General features: G+C 41.8%; 1 protein-coding gene across 1 annotated transcript; it reads left to right on the forward strand.

The window, feature by feature from the left end:
* Positions 1-7,119: 7,119 nt before the first annotated feature.
* LOC109577715 (plasminogen activator inhibitor 2-like) lies at positions 7,120-24,933 on the forward strand. Its single transcript, XM_019986471.2, has 8 exons — positions 7,120-7,243; positions 11,461-11,640; positions 15,732-15,851; positions 17,495-17,623; positions 18,260-18,377; positions 22,237-22,379; positions 23,050-23,214; positions 23,754-24,933. The coding sequence occupies exons 2-8, from the start codon at positions 11,470-11,472 to the stop codon at positions 24,156-24,158; spliced, it is 1,251 nt and encodes a 416-aa protein (XP_019842030.2). The 5' UTR covers positions 7,120-7,243; positions 11,461-11,469; the 3' UTR covers positions 24,159-24,933.
* Positions 24,934-27,516: the final 2,583 nt, after the last annotated feature.

Here is a 27,516-nt window from a genome sequence, read left to right on the forward strand (position 1 = left end):
TTCGGAGTCCTAACCACTGGATCACCAGGGAAGTCCCACTGTACGGACTTTTGTGTCAAACGGGGCTTCCTTTTTGACCTACATTTACATTATCCTTTGGATAACTTCAATAATGACATTACTGCCAGGGTAGATATATCTTCCTAAATCATACAGTCCCCAATCACATGGAAAGGGTAATTAGGAAGTGTTAGTGTTTGCTCATTCAAGTTGGAGAGAACAGGAAGACATCACAGTGCATTGAGGGTGAATAAGTCATTTAACAAGCACTTAGTGAGGAACGGTCTGAGCCAAGTGTCTATCCTGGCCATCAGGAAAGATGACTGTGGTTATGGGACTCACGATGTTTACCCATCTGGCAGGAAGACAGACACTGAATAGTTAACTGCAAGCGTTATTCAATCACAGTTGAACTTGTGTTAAAAAAAAAAAGGACAGGGTATGTCATCTCTAAATTAGAATATTAGAACCGTATTCATAAAGTTGCTTTCTTATTTTGGGTATTTTGCATATTATTTCTACTTTATACATAATTCATTGTAGTGCTACTGGAAAGAAAATGAACACTTCAAGATAGATAATTTGATAATACATTTCTGATTTTAAAATAAATGCATACCAGTTATAGTACATGTAAAAAATTTCTAAAGTAAATGAAAAAATGATGAACATCTATGAAGCTATAATGCAGAGACATCACTGTTTTCATTTTGACATATTTCCTTCAAGTCATATTTTTGCACATATTAATTATATATAGTTCACATCATACTGTATATTTAATTATATATCCTTCCTTTTTCCACTTAAGATAATCATATACACATTTCCTAGAAAATAAGAAAATGAGAAGGTAAAAGATATTCTGTTCATTTTATTCTTTACTTCCATAGAAGTGATCTGTTCTACAGTTGTTACATGTACTATTTCAGGGTCACTGATCTTACCATAAAACCAAATCAAATATATTTTACAATAGTAAGGAATACTTCGTAGAAGCTGTGCTTTTCAAACTAGTATCCTAAGACCTGTTTCACCCTTTGGGTTCTTTCTCTTCCAGACTTCCCAGATTTTTCTTGGTAAAACACCACCTTTTACAGGTTACTTCCCTTCTCCAGGGTGTGCAGTAGGCTGCCTTTAGATGGGGTTTCCCTGGTGGCTTATCGGTAAAGAAACTGCCTGCCAATGCAAGACACATAGGAGATGAAGGCTTCATCCCTGGGTCAGGAAGATCCCCTGGAGAAGGAAATATCAACCCATTCCAGTGTTCCTGCCTGGAAAATTCCATGGACAGAGGAGCCTGGTGGGCTATCATCCATGGGGTTGCGAATAGTCGGACATGACTTAGCAACTGGGCACAAAAGCACACCTTAGATTAGCACTCAGCTCCATCCAGCATTAGAGGCCCCTCTGTGTGATGCTGTCTCCTTTCCTCTCTCCAGCTCCTGGACAATGACTGCTCCAGGCAGACTTTGGACAGCCAGTCAGTGTGCTCCCCACTTTGTAATTTTAGTGTCTTTTCTTTTCAATCTCCATTTTTTAAATTTATCTCAACCCTTTCCTTGCGGTCCTCACACAGTCTCAGTGCTTTCACCTCCTCCCTATGATGCTTCCTGCTTCTGGCGCTATTCAGTTTGGTTCTGAATCATATATTGCCTTTTACAGCTTTCTCCAATTGCTTGGTGAATGTCTTTTTCGGGTGTTGCTCTCATCAAATTGCTCTAATCTAGGCAGGGTGGTGACTTCCACACCTGGACACCAGTGATCACTCTGTTATACCAGCTAACACCATGGGGCACTTGCCATGTAAAGGATAATATGTTAAGTACTTGACAGACAGTAGCTCATTCATTCTTCAGAAAAGTCTGTATCTTTTAGGAATGCTTTTGGCTGCAAACAAGGACCCAAGATGTCTCACAATGCCTGAACAATACAGATTTATTTATTATATACTATGACAGTAACAACAAGAGAAAAAACCAGAGGTAGGTGGTTTCTAGCATTGGCTTAGGAACTCTGAGGTTAGGTTTCTGGTTTGGCATCTCTACAAGTCTTTCTGGCTTCCCTGTGGTTGCGATATGGCTGTAGCATTTTTCGGTATCACACTGTCATACAACCCTGCTCAAAGTTGGGTAGGAGGGGTGGTGTAGAGAACAGGGGGTTCTCTTCACATATCTCCCTCTTATCAGGAAGGAAAAATTTCCCCAGATTTTTCCCAGCAGGCTTCTCCCACATCTCATTGACTAAAACTGGGTTATCTGGCAACAAACAGTACCAGCTGTGGGCCATGTTAGGAAATGTAAGCTCAGAGAAGTTGAGGTATTTGCATAAGATTACCCATTCCAGTATTCTTGCCTGGAGAATCCCCATGGACAGAGGAGCCCGGTGGGTTACAGTCCACAGGGTTGCAGAGTCGGACATGACTGAGTGACTAAGCACAAGGACAGGACGTGCAATTAGCAAATAGCATCTTTGTTGTTTCATCACTAAGTTGTGTCCAACTCTTCTGCAACCCCAGGGACTGTAAGACCACCAGGCTCCTCTGTCTATGGGATTTCCCAGGCAAGAATACTGGAATGGGTTGCCATTTCTTGCTCCACAGGATCTTCCTGACCCAGGAATTGAACCTGCTTCTCCTTCATAGGCAGGTGTTTTCTTTACTGTCTGAGCCACCAGGGCTTCCCACTAAATGGCAGGAAGAGGATTCAAAGCAGACTTTTGTAGTCTGTCAGAATCCACATCTTTGCTCACCACACTATAAGGTCTTTCTAGAGAGTTTTAACATCTTATTCAATTCATCAAAAAATATTCAGTACCCACTTGATGCTCAGCACTGTTCTTGCTGCTAAAAGGGAATGAAGTATATAATCTAGTTAGTGACAGAAGCTCAACCTAGATGAAACAGCTGGAACACACAAGGTTAATTAATTAATAATCATACATTTTTATGTTGCAAGTTCAACTTGAAGGGGCATGGTTCTATGTAGCAGAAATTCACCAAAGTTGGTAGAAGTCAGACTGGACACTATGGAGTGTGAATCAAATCTCACAGCTTTGGTTCAATGGAAATAAAGGTGACTAATGTTCTAGGTATTAATATGTTCACTTTTTTTTCTTTCTTTTAAAAAAAAATATTTATTTTAATTGGAGGCTAATTACTTTACAATATTGTAGTGGTTTTTGACATACATTGACATGAATCAGCCATGGGTGTACATGTGTTCCCCATCCTGAACCCTCCTCTCACCTCCCTCCCCATCCCATCCCTCAGGTCATCCCAGTGCACCAGCCCTGAGCACCCTGTCTCATGCATCGAACCTGGACTGGCGATCTGTTTCACATATGATAATATACATGTTTCCATGCTATTCTCTCAAATCATCCCACCCTCGCCTTCTCCCACAGAGTCCAAAAGACTGTTTTATACATCTGTCTCTCCTGCTGTCTCGCATACAGGGTCATCGTTACCATCTTTCTAAATTCCATATATATGTGTTAGTATACTGTATTGGTGTTTTTCTTTCTGACTTACTTCACCTGTATAATAGGCTCCAGTTTCATCCATCTCATTAGAATTGATTCCATGTATTCTTTTTAATGGCTGAGTAATACTCCATTGTGTATATGTACCACAACTTTCTTATCCATTCATCTGCCAGTGGACATCTAGGTTGCTTCCATGTCCTGGCTATTATAAACAGTGCTGTGATGAACATTGGGGTACACATGTCTCTTTCAATTCTGGTTTCCTCAGTGTGTACGCCCAGCAGTGGGATTGCTGGGTCATATGGCAGTTCTATTTCCAGGTTTTTAAGGAATCTCCACACTGTTCTCCATAGTGGCTGTACTAGTTTGCATTCCCACCAACAGTGTAAGAGGGTTCCCTTTTCTCCACACCCTCTCCAGCACTTATTGTTTATAGACTTTTGGATAGCAGCCATTCTGACTGGTGTGAGATGGTACCTCATAGTGGTTTTGATTTGCATTTCTCTGATAATGAGTAATGTTGAGCATCTTTTCATGTGTTTATTAGCCATCTGTATGTCTTCTTTGGAGAAATGTCTGTTTAGTTCTTTGGCACATTTTTTGATTGGGTCATTTATTTTTCTGGAATTGAGCTGCAGGAGCTGCTTGTGTATTTTTGAGATTAATTCTTTGTCAGTTGCTTTGTTTGCTATTACTTTCTCCCATTCTGAAGGCTGTCTTTTCACCTTGCTTATAGTTTACTTCATTGTGCAGAAGTCTTTGAGTTTAATTAGGTACCATTTGTTTATTTTTGCTTTTATTTCCATTACTCTGGGAGGGGGGTCATCGAGGATCCTGCTGTGATAATACATTCACTATTGGCTTAGCAGACTGTTGTGCTGCCTATGTGTGGTTAAAAAACAGTTGAACAAATTGGTTGCAGTGTCAGGGGTGCCCTCCAGGGGACTGAGACTGAAAAAAGAGAGAGACCTAGACCACCAGGCAATAGCACCCACTGAATGTTCACTGAGACAGAGAAGTGGCTGAGTGCCAAGGGATGTGAAAATTTATAAAAGGGTTAGTGGCTGCTTGCAAGGTTTCTGTGGTCTAATGGAGAAACAGAGGATTTGAAAGGTCACTCTTGAAGCTCTTTTTCTTTATGTGACCTGAGATCTTCCAGAACTTAATAAACTGAATAATTTGGCTTGTGAAGGCCAGATTCTGAAGAACACACCTATCTCATTGCCCCTTTAATAATAATGAGGCATTTGGGTTAAGTCTGGTGGTTCAGATGATAAAGAATCTGTCTGCGATGCAGGAGACCTGGGTTTGATCCCTGGGTGGGGAAGAGCTTCTGGAGAAGGGAATGGCTACCCACTCCAGTATTCTTTCCTGGAGAATCCCATGGAAAGAGGAGCCTGGTGGTCTGTAGTCCATAGGGTCGCAAAGAGTTGGACACAACTGAGCAACTAATACTTTGGGTTAAGTTAGTCCACTCCTTTTTGACCAGAGACTCACATTAGCAAGAAGAGTTAAAGATAAGTCTGGCTCTGTAGACCACAGCCCAGCTAAGAAGCTCACACAGGGCTCAAACCCACAGACTTGGTTTCAAGGACACTCCAGATTGTCAACACAGCTCTTCAAGTGGAGACATGGGGCTTGCCACACCAGCAGAGAAGAAGCATGGTGCTTTTGCTTCTTTTCATCCTTATCACTTGGGGGATTTCCTATGCATAAAAGTTAAGTGTGCAACTAGAGATGATCATACTAGGTGAAGTAAGTCAGAAAAAGAAAGACTGATACCATATGATATCACTTATGTGTGGAATCTAAAATGTGATGTGAGCGAACATCTGTGAAACAGATTCAGACCTAGTGATCAGACTTGTGGCTGCCAAGCGGGAGAGAGGAGAGGAAGAGGGATGGATTGGGATTTTGGCGCTGGTAGATACAAACTATTACATTTAGAATGGGTATAGAGCCAGGTCTTACTGTATAGCGCAGGGAAAGTACATCCGATCTCCTGGGATAAGCCATAATGGTGTTTGTGTGTGCTCAGTCGTGTCTGACCCTGGTTCCTCTGTCCATAGGATTTTCCAGGCAAGAATACTGGAGTAGAGTGCAATTTCCTACTTCAGGGGATCTTTCTGATCCAGGGATGGAATCTACCTCTATTAGTCTCCTGCATTGGCAGGAGGATTCTTTACCTCTAGTGACACCTGGGAAGCCCATGATAGCAGAATATTAAAAACAACAAGAAAGATGGTAACGGCAACCCTGTATGCGAGACAGCAAAAGAGACACAGATGCATAGAACAGTCTTTTGGACTCTGTGGGAGAGGGAGTGGGGGATGATTTGGGAGAATGGCATTGAAACATGTATAATATCATATGAGAAACGAATCACCAGTCCAGGTTCGATGCAGGATACAGGAAGCTTGGGGCTGGTGCACTGGGATGACCCAGAGGGATGGTATGGGGAGGGAGGTGGGAGGGGCTTCAGGATGGGGAACATGTATACACCCGTGGTGGATGCATATTGATGTATGGCAAAACCAATACAATATTGTAAAGTAAAAAAAAAATTGATTAATTAATTTTAAAAATTTAATAAAAAAATAAAAATTCAACAACAACAACAACTATATATGTGTGTAAAACTGAGTCACTTTGCAGCAGAGATTGGAAGAACATTTTAAAATAACTATACTCCAGTAAAGAAGTAAAGTGAGAAGAAAATCATCTTTACAATGTGTTGCAAACACTTTTCAATAAGCTCTAACAAGATGAACATTTTAAAACTCAGATTCTCTTTCATTATCCGTATCTTTTATCTGTTTTTATCAGATTCCTTTGGCTGTATCTAAAAATTTAGTGATTTTCAGAATCATGATTTTAACATCACAAATTCCAATTAACACCTTTAATTTACTCACTTAAAAATTAACTTAAAGTGCACAATGGATTTTCACTGTTTAACTAAAGATAAGATTTATGTTCTAAAAAATGGCAAATGAAATGTTCTTTGGGTGTGATTTGTGACAGATTAGGGTGGAACTCCGGAGAAGGCAATGGCACCCCACTCCAGTACTCTTGCCTGGAAAATCCCATGGATGGAGGAGCCTGGTGGGCTGCAGTCCATGGGGTCACATAGAGTCGGACACTACTGAAGCGACTTAGCAGCAGCAGCAGCAGGGTGGAACCCAGAATTATTTAGGTAATTATAGCTTGAGAAAATGTAACAGGGTTTAAAATAAAGAATTTATAAGGAAGAAAAGTGTTTTTTTTTCCCTGTTCCCAAAGAATTGTTTGGGGGCTGTCTAGATTCAAAAGAGAAAGGATTCCATTGCTTTTTAAGTATTGCAAAAAGCTCCCAGGCCATTCTTGTCAAAAGATTGAAGAGACATTGTAGAATTTCTTACCAAGAGAGCAAGCTAAAGAGGGGACTGTTGAAACTGGGGCTGACAGATTTTAGCTAATTTTATTTTATTTTATTCATTTTTTTAGATTTTAGCTAATTTTAACAGGCATGTGTAGGTATTGCTAAATTTTAAAGTTTCTGAATGATGTCATCTTTGTAAATGATGCCTTAGCAAATGAGCATTTCTATTCTAATGATGTCCTTCTGAGTAAAATGTTGAATCACTCGAAGGACACAGATAGAGAGAGAAAAAAAATGCCACGTGGGAGGGGCAGAGCTTTATAAAACCGGTCATTGCCATGTCTGAACACTAACAACGCTGAGAAGGCCGTTTCCTGTCAGGCAGAGAAGGACCAGGTATTTCAGCCATTTCCATGTCTCTCTTTGTGAAATAGGGTTTTATTTTGCATACTGGTATTATTAACATAATGAAAATTAAACTGTGGGATGTTTTTAGAGGATGAGTAAAAGTTTAACGGTGTTTTCTTGTTTAGTTGCTTGTTTGAGAATATTTTGGTTCAAGATTTGAATTAAATTAAGTTATACATAATCTTAAATCTCAGAGATCAGCAAATGCCTATGTAACACTCACCAAACCCAAATGTACATTCTAGTTGTGATGTCAGTTTTCCTGAACAACTTAGAATGTGTGTATCCTTTACCAGTTCTTGTTTGGCACTGAATTTAATGAAAATAGCTAGACCAATTAAAACGTATTTTTTTTAGCAACTGAAAGTAATTTATAAATTGTACATAAATATGATAAAGACAAAAAGAGGACTCAGTTTTCATCTGAAACAACCGGAAATAAAGCAGGAAACTGAGTGGTTCAGTTCAATACCAGAATATACTTATTGAATTTAGTTTGATAATTGGTCAATTTAGTGAAAGAGAAAGAACAGCCCAGTTAGTTGCTAGACTGACTGAAGTAATAGTTCAATAAATAATTTAATATCCCATAAACAAATAATTATTCATTATGAAATAAATCAAATACAGAAAAGGCTTTTAATTTTATGGGGGAAAACTTGGTAATTTGGAATGGGATATTTCCTTGAAGTTATTGTTTTCTCTGTGTCGTTAATTTTTCTGGTCAATTTCAAAATATTTACACTGTGTTGCTGCAAAAAAATTCACTTAGAAATGCGACAGCAAACTCGAATCTACCGTTCGATGCCAGTGAGCAGAGGGAGTGTGGCCACGGGCCTGAGCTCCCTGCCGCCTGTGCCAAGTTTCAGCGGCACGTCTGTCAGCTTGCATTTCAGGAGCCAACACAAGCATCGCAGAGACCAGCCCCAATGTGATTTTCATCTGTTTGTTCTTCTAAAGATAATATCAAACGTTGCTTAAGAGTATAATACCTAGAAATTGTTGAAGTTGTGTAACTCACCCTAGTGTTAAGAAATTCACAACAGGTGTTTCCTGTTCTGAGAGATTCTGATGTCACTCAGTGGCTTCGATTTTACACGGTCTTAGGCAGATTCCCACTTAAATGTAGGGTGGATGTGTGGTAGAGTCAGAAGACACTGTGTATATATACACATATATATGATATATTCACAGATTTCTATGAATATAAACTTCTCAAACCTTATTTGAAAGGTCTGTAGGGACAGCACTGCTGCTGCTGCTGCTAAGTCGCTTCAGTCGTGTCCGACTCTGTGCGACCCCACAGACGGCAGCCCACCAGGCTCCTGGTCCCTGGGATTCTCCAGGCAAGAACACTGGAGTGGGTTGCCATTTCCTTCTCCAAGGGACGGCACTAGAGCTGGAATTGGAAGCTAGTCTACGCTTTGAAACCAGCTGTGCTGTCAACATCTTCATATTTTCATTGGTATAACAAGAATTACTAGGTTTACCAGCCAAGTAATTATGCAAGGGAAATAAAACAGTGAGGCCGAAGGAATGTGGTAGCTGTGATAGAGACATCACACGTTATTTTTTATGTTAAATGCAGTTAATTTCACCTATCTGAAAGATAGAATTTAGACTATTTTAAAAACAAGTAAATATATCTGGAGTGACTTAATTCTGTCCTTACTTTTTAATTTTTTTAACAAAATAGTCACAGTCAACTGGACTTCTAACTTGGCATTAAAACCCCTCACTTTTCATTTGTCTTGACAAATTTTGCTAGTGTCAAAGTGACTGGCTATTCAGGTCATTATAAAGAATTAGGTATAGGAGAAGCCTACATTAACTAGTTAATTAATTAATTGGTCACATGATGCAGCTTGTGGGATCTCAGTTCCCCAGCCAGGGATTGAGCCCGTGCCCTCAGCAATGAAAGTTCCGAGTCTTAAACACTGGATCACTAGGGAATTCCCAGGCTTAAGTTTATTTTTATAGCTCCAATTCTTTATTTTATTGCACACAATAGAGAAATATTTATGCTATTAATTCTCTGTTTTTGAAATGTTTTTGAGAGGAATAATTCATCATAAGGATGATTTTAAAATTGAGAAGGAAGAGGAAACAAATTCCTGAGTCACCCAGGTTAATCTAATCTCAGTGATGAAGCAAGAGAAAAAAGTGATTTTTTGAAACTTAAGCCTTCTAGTAGTATTACAAATTGTCTTCCTTCCTCTTTTTATTTCCTCTTTCTAGCATTTCTCAAACCAGTAACTGGCTGAAACACTTACACGTAGCAGTTAAACATCAGCAGGTGAAGTGTGAGTGACATTGGACAGAGTGGGTTTCTGAAGCTTGAATCCTGAGCTTGAATCCCTGCATCATTACATACAAACTCTGTGACCTTATATATGTCTCAGGATGTAACCTATAGAATAAAGATCAGAATATGTACCTCACATTGATCCTGTGAATATTATAAATTAAAGGAGACAAGAAGGCATGAAAGAGTTTTGGGGACATGTTTTATTTACTTTACTATTTTGTCTTGATAAAATACAATTGGGTGGTATCTCACACGAGAAATTTTGATACAAATGGCAATCACTTTCTTCATGAGAAATGTTTGCAAACTGAGTGTTCACATGACAGCCGTGGACTGGGGAGACGTGAGCCTGGAGGCCCCGCTGGGGGAGCCCAAGGCTGCAGAGAGCCTCCTCCAGGGCCTCCCCCAGCGGCTCCCCAGCCACCGTCCCCAGAAGGTTCCTGTGGAATGATGAGTGTCAGCGTAGCTTGGTATATTTATAGATTCTGGTAATTGCAGGGTGTGTTTGAAGCCTTTGTGAAAGTGTAAGATACAGTCTGTCGGCTAGAACCAGCAGGTACCCACCCACACCTGGGTGTGTCCAAGCGTTTGGCTGCATGCGAGTTTTAGGTCACGGAAGGTGTGTCTGTCATTTATCTTCAGACGGTGGATGGGGTGTGTGTGTTCATGTGTGCGTATGTGAGCTCCATAAATCCAGGACCACTCCTGCAGAGGGACCTGGTGTTGACTGCCCTGCTAGGGGTGGTGGGAGGAGGGGGGCCTTTCCAGCATCCCAGCAATGAGCTGCTCAGCACAGGGGGCGCTTTGGTAGAAAGGCTGTGGTGTGTGAGTGAGTGGAGGGGGTGTAGGAATGGGAGATAGGGCAGTGTGAAATGCTCCCTCTCAAAAGGTGAGTCTAAGCCACTTCTAGAAAGGAGTTTGGCCATCTCCACTGGGGCCAACAAGAGTATGTGTGCATGCGGCATGCATTTGAATATGTGTGTGTTTTCCTCGAGTGTGTGATGGTGATGGTTTAGTCACTAAATCATGTCCATGGACTCTTGCGACCCTGTGGACTGTAGCCTACCAGGCTCCTCTGCCCATGGGATTTCCCAGGCAAGAATACTGGAGTGGGTTGCCGTTTCCTTCTCCAGGGGATCTTCCCGACCCAGGGATCAAATGTGGGTTTCCTGCATTGCAGGTGGTCTCCTGCATTTCAGGTGGATTCTTTACGGACTGAGCCACCAGGGAAGACCCTAGTGTGTGTATCTGTGTGTCTGTACGTGTGATGTGTGTTTGTAGGTACAACACAGAGGTTGAGAGTATGACCCTGAAGGCCATCCACCAACCTGGCTTCAGTCCTGTCCCTTATAGTCGAGTGACATGGGTCACTTTTCTGATTCTATTTGGGCAGTAGTTTTTTCCTTTGTAAGCGCAAGAATAGCAGTGCCTTCCTCACAGGGTTTGTGTGAGGATTAACTGGTTTAGTACAGGTGAAATGTTGAACACAGCATCTGTTGTACAGTTAAGAACTCAATAAGGGCTATTTATTGTTATTGCTGTTATTATCATTATTATGAGGTGGAGGGTCACCATGCATCCCAGGACTGTTCCCTCAATCGCAGGATCAGCTGTGTCATTTGCAGGATCCAGTGCAAAAGGGAAATGCAGGGAGGGCCCTTTGTATAAAGTTACTAAGGAACTGCCGGGTTGTGACAGCAGCGCACTGCACCGAGAGTGGAACCTTTAGTGGCTGCACAGGTCCCAGGGTCACGATGCTGCTGACCCTGTTCAGTTAAAGGAGAACAGAGAGGAAACCCCTGCCCTGTGCAGGGTACAGCCTGTGCTACGCCACTGACATCACTCAAAATGTTGAGTCATCTTTTAGAGCTGTTGCTTTTCCTCGTTTTCCTTCCAGATTGAGACAATGGAAGAACTTTATGTGGCAAATACAATCTTTGCCCTCAATTTCTTCAAGCATCTGGCAAATACAAGCGCCAACACCCAGAATCTCTTCTTCTGTCCCTGGAGCATCTCCTCCACCATGGCCATGGTCTACCTGGGCGCCCGGGGCAATACTGCAGACCAGATAGCCCAAGTGAGTTTCTGTTAAAGTTCCCAGTTGGGACTGAAGGATTCCTGAACTGAATTGCAGAACTGCTCTGATTATATGCTTACAGGATCTGGACTATAACAGTCAGTGGCTAGTGGGATCTTAGTTCCCCCACCAGGGATCGAACCCATGCCCTCAGCAATCATCACAAGCCATTACAACACAAGTTACTTAGATTCAAATATATAAAAGAGCCAAACCACGAAAATCCTCAATGGTAGATATAGTAGAAGGATTATCAGTTTTCTTATCCTGCAACATTAGAAATAGTTAATAGTGACTATATCTGACATCTGATAATGTTTATATTTTTCAAAAGATTTGTCTGCTTTATCTCTTACTGATTTTAAGAGCATCACTGACGGATGGACAGTGGGACTGAAGCACCTTTCTTTGGGTTCCTCTGGTTTCTGCTCTCTCATCTCAGGCTCTTTCCATTTATGAATTCCTAGTAGTGGTTTTAGGAGAGTGCCATGAAGAGAAAAAAACTGTCCCAGAGCTTGGTCTCTGCACTCTGAGGGAGGCACCGAGAGCAACACAACTTCGGAGGGCCTCAGACAACATTTTCCGCCCCGTGAGCTCATGTCAAAAAACGGGGCTGACGGGATGGCCAGTCTTCAAAGTCAAGGTGGTCGGGGGGCCAGCACTGTGGGGTCTTTCTATCAGGGCCTCTGGCTTCCTTCCTTGGTGAATGGACACCAGCTTAGTCAGGGGACCCTTTCACTGGGTCAGGGACTGTGGAAATACATTGACTTACTTCACTTGTACACAGCAGTCATCCTCTGGGATGAAGGTGGTGCTATTAAAGTTCACATGATCCTGTCTTCCCTGGATCCATGAGGAGACGAGGTAATTATATCGTTAAAATTCTTTCCTACTCGTGTGTACAGAGCTCAGCACCGAGTGCTGGGCGTCAAGCTCTGTTTCTCACAAGCGTGGATGCTGTCCTCAGTCACCCTGGAGTTTCCCGTGAGAATCGCACCTGAGTGTGTGGGTACAGGGAGGTGGACAGTCTTCCAGGTACACGGTGACCCACTTAAGGCAGGCCTCATTTGGAGTGGCTCACACAGAGTGTTAGCCAATCTCACTGCAGGAGGAAAAGGGCTGGGAGCTTCTCTCTCTGTTTGTGGCAGTTTGAACATCAAGACTCACAACAAAGCCCAGTTGCTCAATTCTTTGATACCAGCCACATTTTGCAAAATGCCTTCCCCTTTATTTTCTTTGCCTTGAAAAAAAAAAGGCAGTGAACTCCATTAAAAACTTTAGAAAACATCACGGACTTCAATTTTTATTTTTATTTAGTTTTTGGCCGTGCTGTGCGGCATGAGGACTGTTAATTCCCTTCCCCCTGCACTGGAAGCATGGAGTCTTAAGCACTGGACCACTGGGGAAGTCTCCATTTTTTAATGTAAAAGAACCAGAAGCAATTTTTTCTTTTTTTTTTTTTTTTTGAGGATAGACGCCATGCTCTAGGTGCTAAAGAGAAAATCTTGATTTTGCTGCCAGAGGAAAATAACTTACTGGTCACTCATGGTACAACGCAGCTTTTCTGTGTTTGGAAAGTATGTTTTGCACGTGGGACAAGAATTTTATATACAGTTTTCTTGTAACTCTGCCACATGGGAAGATTTTAAAATTCAAAGGCAAATTGGCTTAATTCTCTACCAAAAAAAAGAGGAGATGCTTTTTAGTTTGGACATGGAAGCCTGGACTTTGGGGACAGACCTGCCTGTCTTTGGTTGGTGGTTCTGCCACTTACTAGGTGTGTAAATGAAGACATTTAAACACTCTGAGCCTCAGCTTTCTTATTTTTCATTTTATAAGAACAACTTTGTTGAGATATAGTTTACATTTCATAAAATTCACCCATTTAAAGTTTACAATTCAGTAGTTCTTAGTATATTCACAAGAATTGTGCAGCCATCACCACAGTCTAATTTTAGAGTATCTTCTTCTTCCTCAAAGGAATTCTGTATGGTCTATGGCTATACCACCCTGAACCCTCCCAATCTTGGAAGCTAAGCAGGGCTGGGCCTGGTTAGTACTTGGATGGGAGACATTCTGTACCCATAAACTGTATTAATTTGATCATACATAATCCAGATTGTTGTTGCTGCTGCTGCTGCTGCTGCTAAGTTGCTTCAGTCATGTCCGACTCTTCCCGACCCCGTGGACTGCAGCCTACCAGGCTCCTCCGTCCACGGGATTTTCTAGGCAAGAGTACTGGAGTGGGGTGCCATTGCCTCCTCTGAATGCGGATTGTTAACCACATATTTTGTACAATAGTTGCAGACCTCTCGAACACCATTTGATAACTCAAAAGAGTCTAGTAGTAACTTTCTTATTTTTAAAATGTAAATGAAAATGTGTATTGGGCAAGATGAGTATGAAGATTAGAGTTAACAGGAGAGGCATGTGGTAGAACTAATTGTTTTCATAGCTGATACTTACAATGCCCCAGCCAGGCACCTTGCTGAGAATGTTTTATGAATTTATCCACAGAATACAAAATCCTGTGAGGTAGGTGCTCTGATTACCATATTAACTTTACAGATGAGAAAATCAGGGCAGGAAGAGGCTGCCCACATTTGGGAACTGGTATAGCTGGTAAGGCTGGAACGGTTGCAGGGGAAAAAGGAGCAAATAGAATAAATAGATACTCTCTTTCAGAGTACAGGCAATGTGAGATTTGCAGGAGTATTTTTACCCAGCTCTTTATCTTTAGGATAAGGCCACAGACCGGCCTGGGCCAGGCCAGCTCTCTGGGCAGGATGCCTGCCTCAGCCTGGCTCAGGACCATGACACACACCCCACACCTGCAAGGACTCTTGCCATGACTCGAGTGGGCTTCAGTGCTGCCCAGAGACCCCAGCTTATGGGTCAACTTCCTTAAAAGGTAGGACAACCAGAGAAGCTCTTACACAAAGTATTCCTCCCTTTTACAGTGTCAGTCAGACTGCTTTTCAGAGAGTATTAGGTAGGAACTTATAATATATGATCTAAAGAGCAGAGAAAGACCCCAGAAATCCTAACACCTCTCCTTCCAGCCTAGAAATCCACCATCTGCTGGGCAAGGTTGCCTTCCCTTCCTTGGCAGAGCCTCCACCATCAATGCTTTACCAATAAGTTCCTCCCTGCCTGGGGCCCCATGGCGCTGGGACCGAAAGGATGCTGGAGATGGGGGTGGGTGGGTGTCAGGGTCAGGTGGAGGAATCTACTGTACTGGGGGAGGGGGCTTGAGGCACCTTCCTGGGCCAGTCTGCACCTGCCAGTTTCACTGTTAGCTGGACCTGCCACTTACAACATAAAGAAATTCACATTGGGATGTCTTGGTGGTCCAGTGGCTAAGACTCTGTGCTCCCAACACAAGGGGACCTGGATCTGATCCCTGGTCGGGGAACATGTGGAAACTAAAGACCCTGCATGCTGCAACTAAAGATGCTGCCTGCCGCAACTAAGACCATGGGCAGCTAAATAAATACATAGATGCAAATAAATATTTAAAAAAGGAATTCATATTGTCATCTGACCCCTGCCATCTTCCCCCAACATGGACAGAAGTGAGGGATTTCTTTATGTGTAGATAATGTATGTGCAGATGTTTTAGGTGATCCTCGGTAATACTGAGCACCCTGTTTTTGTGCTTAAGCTAGCAGTGGCTGCTAATGGTTAACAGTCTAGAAGGGTATAATGTGTAAGGCCACTGAACAGAGAGATACAGGGTCAGGCGTTAGCCTTATTACTTCCTTCAAAATACTGGGATGTTTTCAAGGAAGTTTATGAGTTGGGTGATAATTTAGATAATTTAATTAAAAGATTATAAATCATCTCATTATATTTTTTTTGGTCAAAATGGCCAGTATTTGAATTAGTATAAAATAACTCATGCTAATTCCCATGAAGGGAATTTCATGGACTGACACATATTACACTTGAAGAGCATCTGTGCTTTGTGCCCAGACACAAAGGCAGGGAACTTGACGTAGGACCACTAGGAGGTACTTGACAGCCATTGGTTTAAAAGTTAAATAATGCAGCAGAAAAATGTACCAAATTTTCTCGAATTCCAATTGTAGGTGCTTCAGTTTAACCAAGTTGGAGTCCACAGAGGCACCCCAGTGACCCCACGGAGCCTCAGCAGTTGTAATTTCTCACAGCAGATCCAGAGGGGCACCTATCCTGATGCTATTTTGCAGGTATCTGACTCATCCATTCCTAGTTCTTTTGTATTTTGTTTCCAGAAACTTCTTGTCTTAAAGTCACAATATTAGGGAAGGAACCTAGTACAACTTCCACCTTTCATAGGAAGAAAATTAAGACTCACAGTCCTTGAGTAAATATCTTACAGTCACTCTCATAGGGAAGGGCAGACCTGGGGTAGAATCCATGCTTTATGACTTCCAGGTCAAGACTGTTTGTAAATTCTGTCACATTACTCTGCCATTAGTTGGGTATGTATAATTCATTCTAAAGCCACGGTAGAGACTCCTACTATACAGATGTGTGAACGCAGATTTCCAGAGTAAGGGGTGACAAGTAATTGAGGAATGGAGGTGGCCAGGCCTGGTGACTTCAGAAGAGGTCACTGACCTTCATGTATCCTTTATCTCCTCTCTCCCTATCTATCTAGGGCTTCCCCAATGGCTCAGTGGTAAATAATCTGCCTGCAATGCAGGAGACGCAGGTTCAGTCCCTGGATAAGATGATTCCCTGGAGAGGAAATGGCAACCCACTCCAGTATTCTTGCCTGAAAAATCCCATGGACAGAGGAGCTTGGCGGATTACAGTTCAAAGAGTCACAAAGAGTTGGACCCAACTGAGCGACTGATCACAAGCACACATCTATCTATCTATCTACCTACCTACTGTCATCATTATGATCATCATCTACTATCTATCTATCTTCCTTCTCTCTCCCTATCTGTGGATCTATCATCATCATTATTAACAAAAGAACAGCACCAATCTATCCACCTATTTATCATCATTATTGTGATCATCATCTACTCTCTATCTATCTACCATCCATTCATCTAGTCAATCTCAAGTTAGTATATTTTCCCAGTACTCCACTTCCTTAAACACTATTCAGCTACATGATAAGAGCCTGGTGTAGATGGGCTCCTACTGGTAAATAACTTCCACAATCACACTCTGATTTAGGTCCTCTCACAGGTTCCTTCTTAGGGATGCTGATGCTCCATCTCTCTGTCACTCAGGGAATTACAGACTCAAGATGATGAGAGGGCCTCTTCAAAAGGCGATTCTGCCAGGCCTGAGTGGACAGCTGATGGTCCATCTTCAGGGCTCTGACCTCAGCTTCACCCAGCCACTGCTGTGACTAAGCCCTGTGTCTGTCATCATGCTCGCAAACTTCAGGTTGGGGATTGGAATTCCCCTCGATTTTATGTTTTCTAAACTCCAGATTCCATTGCACAGACAACCCCTTAATTATGCCAAAGGACTTGTAGAAGTTATATAAACTTTTAAAAGAACATTTCTAAGGTAACATTTTAATATAATAAAAATTGCTTAGAGACTATAGCTTAGGTAAGTATCAAAGGAGCCTGACTTTTTCTAGGATCTCAGTTCTGTTACAGATAAATCCAATCCTATGGGCAGAGAAAAATCTGAAACAAGTCAAAAATTATCTGATAAGTTTTAATGTACTATATCCATATCAAAATTATTTCCTGAGTTACCTCTAAAGTGCCAGAAAAAAAAAGTATATTGTAATACAGCATTTTATTGATATCCTAGAAAAAAATACTATTGCTTAAGAAATATCTTGTTTAGAAGTCCTGAGTTATATAAATTGAATCTCTCCTTTCCTTTTAAGGCACAAGCTGCGGGGGTAATCCATTCATCCTTCCATTCTCTCAGCAACACTATCAACGTGTCCATGGGGGAGTATTTATTGGAAAGTGCCAATAAACTGTTTGGAGAGAAATCTGCAAGATTCAAGGAAGTGAGTGAAACCTGCGATCTAAATGGCAGGGTCCCAAACTTGCAGGAAGATCACTTTCAAAGCTGTTTTCTCTGATTCATTCCCAGAGGGTGAGAATTCCACTCAGGCTCGCAAGGCTCCCCGAGGCCATGGGACACGATCCAACACAGGCATGCTTGTGTTCCCTCTGTGGGTGTTACCTATTTCTACTGTAAAAACCCCACATGGAAAGTCACAAGTCAGGAGGTGTGCACAGGTGCTCCCAGAACCACTAACCCCACGCCCAGCCTCTCCGTCTCCATTCAGTGTTCATTGCGCAAAGTATGCAGGAGAACAAAGGCAGTCGGGACTGGATTGGGGGCGTCAAGAGAGCACATAATCAGCTCCCAGCCAACCTCCCCTGTACCCTGCTTCAGGCTCCCCAGTCTTGACAGGAAACCTGTAATTTACAAATACACCACAGATGGTTGGATATCCCGGAGGAGGGCATGGCAGCCCACTCCAGTATTCTTGGCTGGAGATTTCCATGGACAGAGGAGCCTAACGGGCTACAGTCCACGGGGTCACAGAGTTGGACACAACTGAGCAGCTAACACTTTCACTTTCACTTGTTGTGTATATTCTAAGTAATCTTGTCACTGTTTTTTCGCTTTAAAGGAATACATGCAACTCTCCAAGAGATATTACTCTACAGAACCGCAGGCAGTTGACTTCCTAGAATGTGCAGAAGATGCCAGAAAACAGATTAATTCCTGGGTCAAGACTCAAACCAAAGGTAAAACCAAGAAATAGTTTCTGCTCTTCTTTCCACGTAGAAAACTCTGATGTGTGTGTGTGTGTGTGTGTGTGCGTTTAAAATCCTTGAACTTAGCACTTACTCCTAATCTTAGTTATTTTGGCTAATGTAACCTGATTCTTGTTGAGCTTTGTGGTGTTTTAAGTGAGAAAAACGGAGAAGGCAATGGCACCCCACTCCAGTACTCTTGCCTGGAAAATCCCATGGACGAGGGAGCTTGGTGGGCTGCAGTCCATGGGGTCTCGAAGAGTCAGACACGACTGAGTGACTTCACTTTCAGTTTTCACTTTCATGCACTGGAGAAGGAAATGGCAGCCCACTCCAGTGTTCTTGCCTGGAGAATCCCAGGGACGGGGGAGCCTGGTGGGGCTGCCGTCTGTGGGGTTGCACAGAGTCAGACACGACTGAAGCGACTTAGCAGCAGCAAGTGAGAAAAAAATAATCAAAGTCTACTAATAGAAGATATATATTCAGTAATCTGGTTTGGATTATTACTGAATAGAATATAAGAAGAGGCAGATCTTTTCTAATTTAGGAAATATCAGTATTGAAATAATTGTGACTTTATGTTCACTGCAAACAAAAACAAAGAAAAAAGGAACAATATTCAACTGAGTAATTAATGTGAGAATATGGGCAATGGAAAAAGGAGGGATCACAAAATTTTAGCTCTTTCTTCTGTTTCACCATCCAGAGTCAGTATGCTGTCCAGTTCTTTCAGTCTCCCTTTTCATCTCCTGTTAACCGTCTAAGCTACTTCTACCTGTATTACGCGTGTCCTCAGTTTCTAACTGCCTCATCCAAGATCCCACTATCTGTTCCTGGTGCAGCTGGGGTTTCCTCTTCTTCTGAGCCTTAGTCTAATTCTGGAATTCTTCAAATTAACGTTTAAAGAGTTTGATAACTTAATGCAGAAAACATATTTTCACGTATCTCCTATGCTTATTTATTTACTTTTAAATACATTTTTGGAGAAGGCGATGGCACCCCACTCCAGTACTCTTGCCTGGAAAATCCCATGGATGGAGGAGCCTGGTGGGCTGCAGTCTGTGGGATCGCTAGGAGTCAGACACGACTGAGCGACTTCACTTTCACTTTTCACTTGCATGCATTGAAGAAGGAAATGGCAACCCACTCCAGTGTTCTTGTCTGGAGAATCCCAGGGACGGTGGAGCCTGGTGGGCTGCCGTCTCTGGGGTCTCACAGAGTCGGACACAACTGAAGTGACTTACCAGCAGCAGCAGCAAATACATTTTTATTTGGCTGTGTTGGGTCACAGTTGTGGCATGTGAAATCTAGTTTCCTGACCAGGGATTGGACCTGGGCCCCCCAGCGTTGGCAGCATGGAATCTGAGCCACTGGACTACTAGGGAAGTCCCTGCCTCCTATGTTTAAAACATCATTTCAAACCATAGTGCGCTATCCTCGTTTCTTAGCTACCATAATAGAAAAAGCACTTGTATTAAGTTCTGTAGAATTGAAAAAAGAATTATTGTTCCTCTAAAAACAGTTGGCCTACTTTAGTTCTTCATTTCTAGATTTTTAAATTACTGCTCTGAAAGATTGATGTACCACTGACAAAAAGGAAGCAGAGAAAGTGAAGATTTAACAAAAATGAAAGTCAAAGCAGATTGCAAAATCAAAGAGATGCATGAAAGCTTTGCTTTTTTGAGAACAGCAAGAATTTCTCTTCTTTCTAAGCATTTGTGGTGAATGGCTATAAATCAATCAGTGAAACTGCAAAAATGCCAAATAGTCATTTAGACTGATTGTTTTACCAATTTTTATAGTAATTTGAGAAAATTTTCTTTTTTCCTTGTTATGATCAAATATTATGTGTCACAAAGTTAAATAAAGTCCCAGTAGATTTCCAAGTGGTAACCAGGAGTTTTAATTGCTAGGGGTTATACTGAATGACGGAGAAGGCAATGGCACCCCACTCCAGTACTCTTGCCTGGAAAATCCCATGGATGGAGGAGCCTGGAAGGCTGCAGTCCATGGGGTTGCTGAGGGTCGGACAGAACTGAGTGACTTCACTTTCACTTTTCACTTTCATGCATCGGGGAAGGAAATGGTAACCCACTCCAGTGTTCTTGCCTGGAGAATCCCAGGGACAGGGAAGCCTGGTGGGCTGCCTTCTATGGGGTCGCACAGAGTTGGACACAACTGAAGTGACTTAGCATAGCATAGCAAGCATACTGAATGAAGATATTGAATAACTGTACTGAAACTGGTCAGACTACAGTGACCTTTTTGCTTCAGTCCTGTATCTGTCAGCAGAAATGGAAGACAGTGGAGTTCTGAGCAGCTCCCAAGCACTGTGACCTTGGAAGGATTACTAAGATCTCACTACGGTGTCCGTTTGTGTTGCTGTTCAGTTGCTAAGTCACATCCAACTCTTTGCCGCCCCATGAACTGCAGCAAGCCAGGCTTCCCTGTCCCTCACTATCTCCTGCAGATTACTCAGACTCATGCCCATTGAGTCAGTGATGCCATAGAACCATCTCATCCTCTGTTGCTGCCTTCTCCTCTTGCTCTCAGTCTTTCCAGCATCAGGGTCTTTTCCAATGAGTTGACTCTTCCCAGCAGGTGGCCAAAGTATTGGAGCTTCAGCTTCAGTATCAGTCCTTCCAGCGAATATTCAAGGTTGATTTCCTATTTGTGTAAAATGACACTAATAATACTCCCTTATTGGAATGGTTGTGAGGAGTAAATAGAATAATGTGGTTGAAATATTGCAGAGCAGGTATTCACTATAAATGGGCTGTTTCTTAAACCAACTTTAAAAAAAACCACACACTCAGATATTATCACTTCTGGGAACTTTCTTGGACTCAGTCATTCATTCCCTTCTCTGTGTTGTTACAGTTCTCTGCATTATTCAGCTCTCTTAATAGAACTCACCGCACTTTCTTTCCTGAATGATTTAGAATGTCTCTTCCAATATTCTAAGCCCGCCCCACCCCCAGGACAATTTTTCCTTTATTACTTCATGAATCTGTGCTATTCCTGATATAGGTGCAGCACAACTTCCAAAACACTGTGTTTGGATGAATCAATGAGTTAGACCTATGGGCTGTCTAGACCAGACCTAGAAGGGCCTACTGACACACAGGCAAATGCACTATTAAATGCCTTGGTAGAGTCAGTCGCTCAGTCGTGCCCGACTCTTTGCGATCCCATGGACTGTAGCCAGCCAGGCTCCTCTGCCCATGAAATTCTCCAGGCAAGAATACTGGAGTGGGTTGCAATTCTCTTCTCCAAGGGATCTTCACCATCCAGGGACTGAACTCGGGTCTTCTGCATTGCTGGCAGATTCTTTACTATCTGAGCCACTAGGGAAGCCCATTATATTCCTTGAGTCTCTTTTTCACTCCCATCTGAATGAACTAACTTCATATAACTATAAAACTTTGAGAAAACAGTATAAAAGGAATTAAAAACTTTCTGGGACTTCTCTGGCAGTCCAGGGGTTAAGACTCTGTGCTCTCAAAGCAAGGGACGCAGGTTCAGTTTCTGGTCAGAGGAATAAGATCCTGCATGCAGCACAAAGAAAAAAAAATTAAAAGAAACTTAAAATTTTTTTCCCAAGTCTAATAGCAATTCTAAATCTTAATTACATTACTTCTTCATTTGCTTTTGAATTTTGCAAACCTGAAAAAGTTTTACTTATGTTTTAAATAAATTAAGAGAAAAATTTGAATGTGAATATCAACATCTCTGCGGAGTTTGATAAATGTGGATGCTAAGCTTGATGGTGACTCAAAAGATTCAAGAAATCATAATGACTTCATAATTGTTAATCATGAAACATAAGCATATATCATATTTTCTGTAGGCAAAATCCCAAACTTGTTACCTGAAGGTTCTGTTGATGCAGACACCAAGATGGTCCTGGTGAATGCTATCTACTTCAAAGGAAAATGGAAGACTCCATTTCAGAAGAAACTAAAGGGGCTTTATCCTTTCCATGTGAACTCGGTATGAGACAATGAAAATAAAACAGATTTTCTTAATATATATTTTAGGGTCTTTGACAAAATAGAAAAAGAAAAATTGGGACCACTCATTGATATGATTTGCTATTAATAGTTATAAGTTATACACACTGGATAGTTGATTGACTCTTTCAGGTTACTGAATAGCACTTAGTAATTTTCTGAGAGGTCATATGAGTAATGGTAAAGACCATGGGCTTTATAATTACACAATCTTGGACTCATATGTAGGCTGTGCCAACTATGATGTTAGTTGTGGTTCATACACTCCTTTTTTTGATCTGTGAAACTAGGATGATAATATCCAACTCAAAATGTTGTTGTAAAGATTCAAAGAGATTTTGCAGAGTACTTGACCCCTAGTAGGTCCTGAACAAATGTTTTAGTATTTAATTATAATTGTCCATCTTATTACTAATGGGCATAATCTTGAAAAAACAAAATAGATCAGAATCACTGTGAGAGTATACAAATAATAAATTTTTATTTTTTAAAATATATTTTGATGTTTTTGACAAATTTCAAAACAAATTTTTAATTAAAAAAATCTATTTCTTTAGCATGAAAGAAGAACCCATTCTCTTTTGTGTCTGATTGTAAATCTTTTGACATCTTACTATCAACTTTCATATTTTACTTTTTAATTACTTTAGACTCAGCACAAATCAGTAGAGATGATGTTCCTGCATGAAAAGCTAAACATTGGATACATAGCAGACCTGAAGGTCCAGATTCTAGAACTCCCATATGCTGGAGAGGTCAGTATGTTCCTGCTGCTTCCAGATGGAATTGCTGAATCCTCTACGGGCTTGGAGTTGGTAAGAATTCCAACTTCCGTTGTTTTAAACGCTGGGGCTAAACTCACCTTTGCACATGTCTGCTGCTGCTGTTGCTATTTAGTTGCTAAATCACGTCCGACTCTTTGAGACCCCCTGGACTTCAGCCCGCCATACTCCTCTGTCCCTGGGATTTCCCAGGCAAGATTACTGGAGCAGGTAGCCATTTCCTCTCCAGGGGATCTTCCTGACCCAAGGATCAAACCCACGTCTCCTGCATTGGCAGGTGGATTTTTTTTTATCACTGAGTCACCTGGGAAGCCCTTGCACATGCCCACATCTGAGGAAATGGTGTGCAGTTTGAATATGTGAACTTGTTTGAGACAAATTGTGCCAGGTTTCCCAGTAATTCAGAAGCCTTAAATACATCTCGTATATGCTATCTTCTTGGAAAATTTTTACCTATTAAATTCTAATACCACCTACTTTACTTTAATGTAGTAAAGTCATTGGTTGTCAGCATTAGAGGTTGTTGTCTTTCTCTGCTAAGCACTCAGTGGTTTTATGTTTTGGATTCACAGCTGGAGAGTGAAATCACCCCTGACAAACTCAGCAAGTGGCTCAGCGAGGACACCATGGGTGAGGATGACGTGGAGGTGTACATCCCCAGGTTCAAACTGGAAGAGCGTTATGGACTCAAGACCATTCTCACGGGCATGGGCATGGGCGATGCCTTCAGCCAAGGCCGAGCCAATTTCTCAGGCATGTCAGAAAAGAATGACCTGTTTCTGTCTGAAGTGTTTCATCAAGCTTCTGTGGATGTGAACGAGGAGGGCACTGAGGCTGCTGCCGGCACTGGGGCCATCGTAACAGGGAGAACAGGCCACGGAGGTCCGCAGTTCGTGGCAGACCATCCTTTCCTCTTCTTTATTGTGCACAAGATAACCAAGAGCATTCTCTTTTGGGGTAGATTTGCATCACCCTAAATTGAAAGTTTCCGTTTCTGCACAGGAATTTATAATATGAGGTATAAGCCTCAGGATTTCTGCAAGTGCCAAATCTTTAGAGACCTCTGCATGTTTCTGCTTTTCTGAACTTCTGTTACACACTAACTAGAAACACAGACATAGCGTGACATCTGTCAATCATAACATTACCCGCCCCCTGCCATTAATCATTTGGCCTCCTAAAATGGGATGATATGTCATTAAGCTCTTTCTTACTCTCAGTTTATTTTATAGCATTAACTTTTACTGTATTATTTATTGTTTTATATACTTTTTTTTTAAATTATGGTCACTGTCTACTGAAGCCAGTTATCACTTATTTTTCTTTCTAAGGAAATATATGTATTTGTGGGCTTCCCTGGTGGCTCAGAGGGTGAAGAATCTACCTGCAATGCAGGATACCTGAGTTCGATCCCTGGGTCGGGAAGATCCCCTGGAGAAGGGAATGGCTACCCACTTCAGTTTTCTTGCCTGGAGAATGCCATGGACAGAGGAGCCTAGTAGGCTACAGTCCATGGGGTTGCAAAAAGTGAGACATGACTTAGTGGCTAAGCATGCAGGCATATGTATTTGTTCTTATAATTAAGGATAAGTAGGTGGCCTTCCATGCCCTTTTGTAATAGAAACCTAGAAGAAAGCATTGAACAACAGGGAAATGTATATTGTGTGCATTTCTAGCATTATGTATCCCATACACATGGCTGTAACTTACATAAGGTTGCAAAAATATAGAAAATAAACCTATTTTCACAAACCATTTGTTTGTTCACATTATATTAGGTCTTTAGATTATAAGATCTGGTTATCTTGTTTCTCAGAAATCAGGCATCACGGCTCATTTGTGAGAACCAAGTAAACAGAATAAGAGAGCCAAGGGAATAAACAACTGCTTTGCAAGGGGCCCCAGTGTTGGGGGTGGAATGGAGTTGTGTGAAAAATTGATTAGAACTGCTTTCTCACAGCAGCAAAAAGTATAGCAATTCAAAAGGATAGTTTGGGTCAGAGTCCTCTGGGGACCCCTGTGTTCAAATCAGGACATCAGGAATAAACACTGAGTCTAGTGGTGCAGACATAGCATCAAGGTCAACTCGCTGAGTGCATTGAGAGAGAGAGAGTTCAGAGGGGTAGAGAAGAGCTTGGCACAAGGGTGGAAGGAAAACATAAGCTGACTTCTTTTAAGTGTGTTTGCTTCAAATAGCACTGAATACTTCTGAGTGGATCAGCAGCACATAAAAACATAATTTAAGTCCTGAGAAATAAGGAAGATCTGAGGTTTAGGGAGTTTGACCTGGCTACAGAAGTGTGGCTGGTCCTGAAAATGCATTCCAGGCACTGCCCTCTTTATGATGAAATCCAGGGATGGGTGACCCACTGAAGCATCATGGCTAAAGAGGCAGCCTTATGACCTTGTCTTAACTGCACCTAAATCCCAGTTCGAACACTTATGAGTCTGCTAACCACAAGCTGGGAATGATGCTTCTTCCTGCTTCAGTTTTCTTTCAGTGTAAACTGCCGGGGCCCAGCCCCAGTGGATCCAGGGAATTCAAAGGGGAGACGGCTTTGGTGATCAGGATACTATAGAATTAAAGATATAAAGAGTGGTTAAATAAGGATAGCTCAGTGAGAAAATTCAGTGGAGAAAAGAGGCTGAATAACTTGGTTTACATGGAAAGCTAATAAAATTCCAAAACAAGGAATTTGCATCACCTACATAGGCCACAGGTGTCCTCCCATTCTCCTGAAGGAGAGGAGACACTAAGGCCTCCCCAGTCAGATCTTAGAAGCCCAGGCAAAATTAGTAGGCTTGACGAGCCTCCACACTCCAGATGGGAATTCAGCCAGAAGGTGAGAGAAAACAACCTGAGGAGACCAAATTTCGGTGAAAAAGGCCCGCACTTTATTTTCCAAAGTAGTTTTTATACCTTAAGTTGTGCATAGAGGATAATGGGGGAAGGGGTAGAGTCATGCAAGGACAGCAGTCCTTGATTCCTATCGAAGCCAGGCTTTCAAACTTATCATATGCAAAAGTTTAGGTGATTTACATCATCTTCTGGCCAGGAGGCCTGTTAACATTTTATGATCCTTTCTTTAGAAAACTTATTTTTCTCTAAAGGTGATTATTCTAAAGTCAGGTGCCACCTTCCGAAAGCATTAGATAAAGTTGCATTCCTATAGGGCAAAGGTGTGGTGGGCTATAACAAGAAAAGAATTAACTCAAGGGCCCAAGGTTACAAACATTAAAGCTACTACTTACATTCCTATACACCAATTATATTAATCAATATACTCCCAGGGACACAGTAGGTAAGGGATATGGAAACTTAGCAGCAAACATTGGCCCAACAAGTGAAAAACCCTTCACCAATACAATTTCTAATCAATCTTTTAACTGCTCAAAGGAATCTGTATTTAGACAGTTTAGAACATCTCATGCCTCTCACGGTTGGGAGGCTGTGAACAGTCACATGTGGCCGGAAGATCCTGTTCAGGCAGGCTAGAGGACTTCCAAAGGAGTTTGTAAGTTGAAACACTCTTGTCACACCCAGGAACTTTATTAACTGGAGCTATAAGTTAACTCTTTTTCAGAGAGAGGTAGTGGGGGACAGCCCCCCGTAAAGTCAGAGGTGTAGGTAAGAGCACAAAGCAGAAAGTAGGCAGACTCTGGTTTTGGGGGTAGATGCTCGAGAATTTCCAGGGGGACTCCTGAGGCTCAATCCCGCCTTTGCATATGCCGAGGCTCCTTCCTCATGACCTTTGCCATGGGTGGAGTTCCTCACGCTGGCTCCCGGCAGTGAACTAGAGAAAACAGTGCTTTTCTCATAAGGTTGTTCTGATGGTGGAATGAATTCATACCTAACAAGAAATTAAATGAGTGCTTAGCACACACATTACTTAATAAATACTAGTGAGTATAATTATTTTCCTAGTCAGCAATAAAACTGTCTCATTGTCAGCTAGTCAAACATAGAGTCCCCAAAATTATTCAGCTAATTCTTTAAGGCTTGAATTGTGATTTATTTCCTCTAAATCAGACATTCTTAAAAATTAGAGGTTCTTCCTTGCTTTCTCCTACTTACTTTTAGATTCACTAAAAAAATGTGTTTTACCAATTCATTCAGCAAGGTGATAAATAGTAACTTTCTGAATCGTTGTGGGGTTGTGAGTCTTAAGATATATATGACCATCATTACTGAATTAGAGCATGAGCGTAGAATTTTAGGTTCAAAGTGTTCTTCACACTTTGTTGTTATTTGGTTGCTAAGTTGTGTCCAACTCTTTGTGACCCCATGGACTGCAGCATGCCAGGCTTCCCTGTCCTTCACTATCTCCCTGAGTT

Source organism: Bos indicus, chromosome 24 (assembly GCF_029378745.1).
Source record: "Bos indicus isolate NIAB-ARS_2022 breed Sahiwal x Tharparkar chromosome 24, NIAB-ARS_B.indTharparkar_mat_pri_1.0, whole genome shotgun sequence".
Taxonomy (NCBI): Eukaryota; Metazoa; Chordata; class Mammalia; order Artiodactyla; family Bovidae; genus Bos; species Bos indicus.

Bases quoted from the DNA above. Each gene is read 5' to 3' on its own strand.
- LOC109577715 (XM_019986471.2), top strand. From the start codon at position 11,470: ATGGAAGAACTTTATGTGGCAAATACAATCTTTGCCCTCAATTTCTTC. The intron at 11,641-15,731 runs GTGAGTTTCTGT...TTCCAATTGTAG, and splicing joins CTGCAGACCAGATAGCCCAA to GTGCTTCAGTTTAACCAAGT. The intron at 22,380-23,049 runs GTATGAGACAAT...TAATTACTTTAG, and splicing joins ATCCTTTCCATGTGAACTCG to ACTCAGCACAAATCAGTAGA.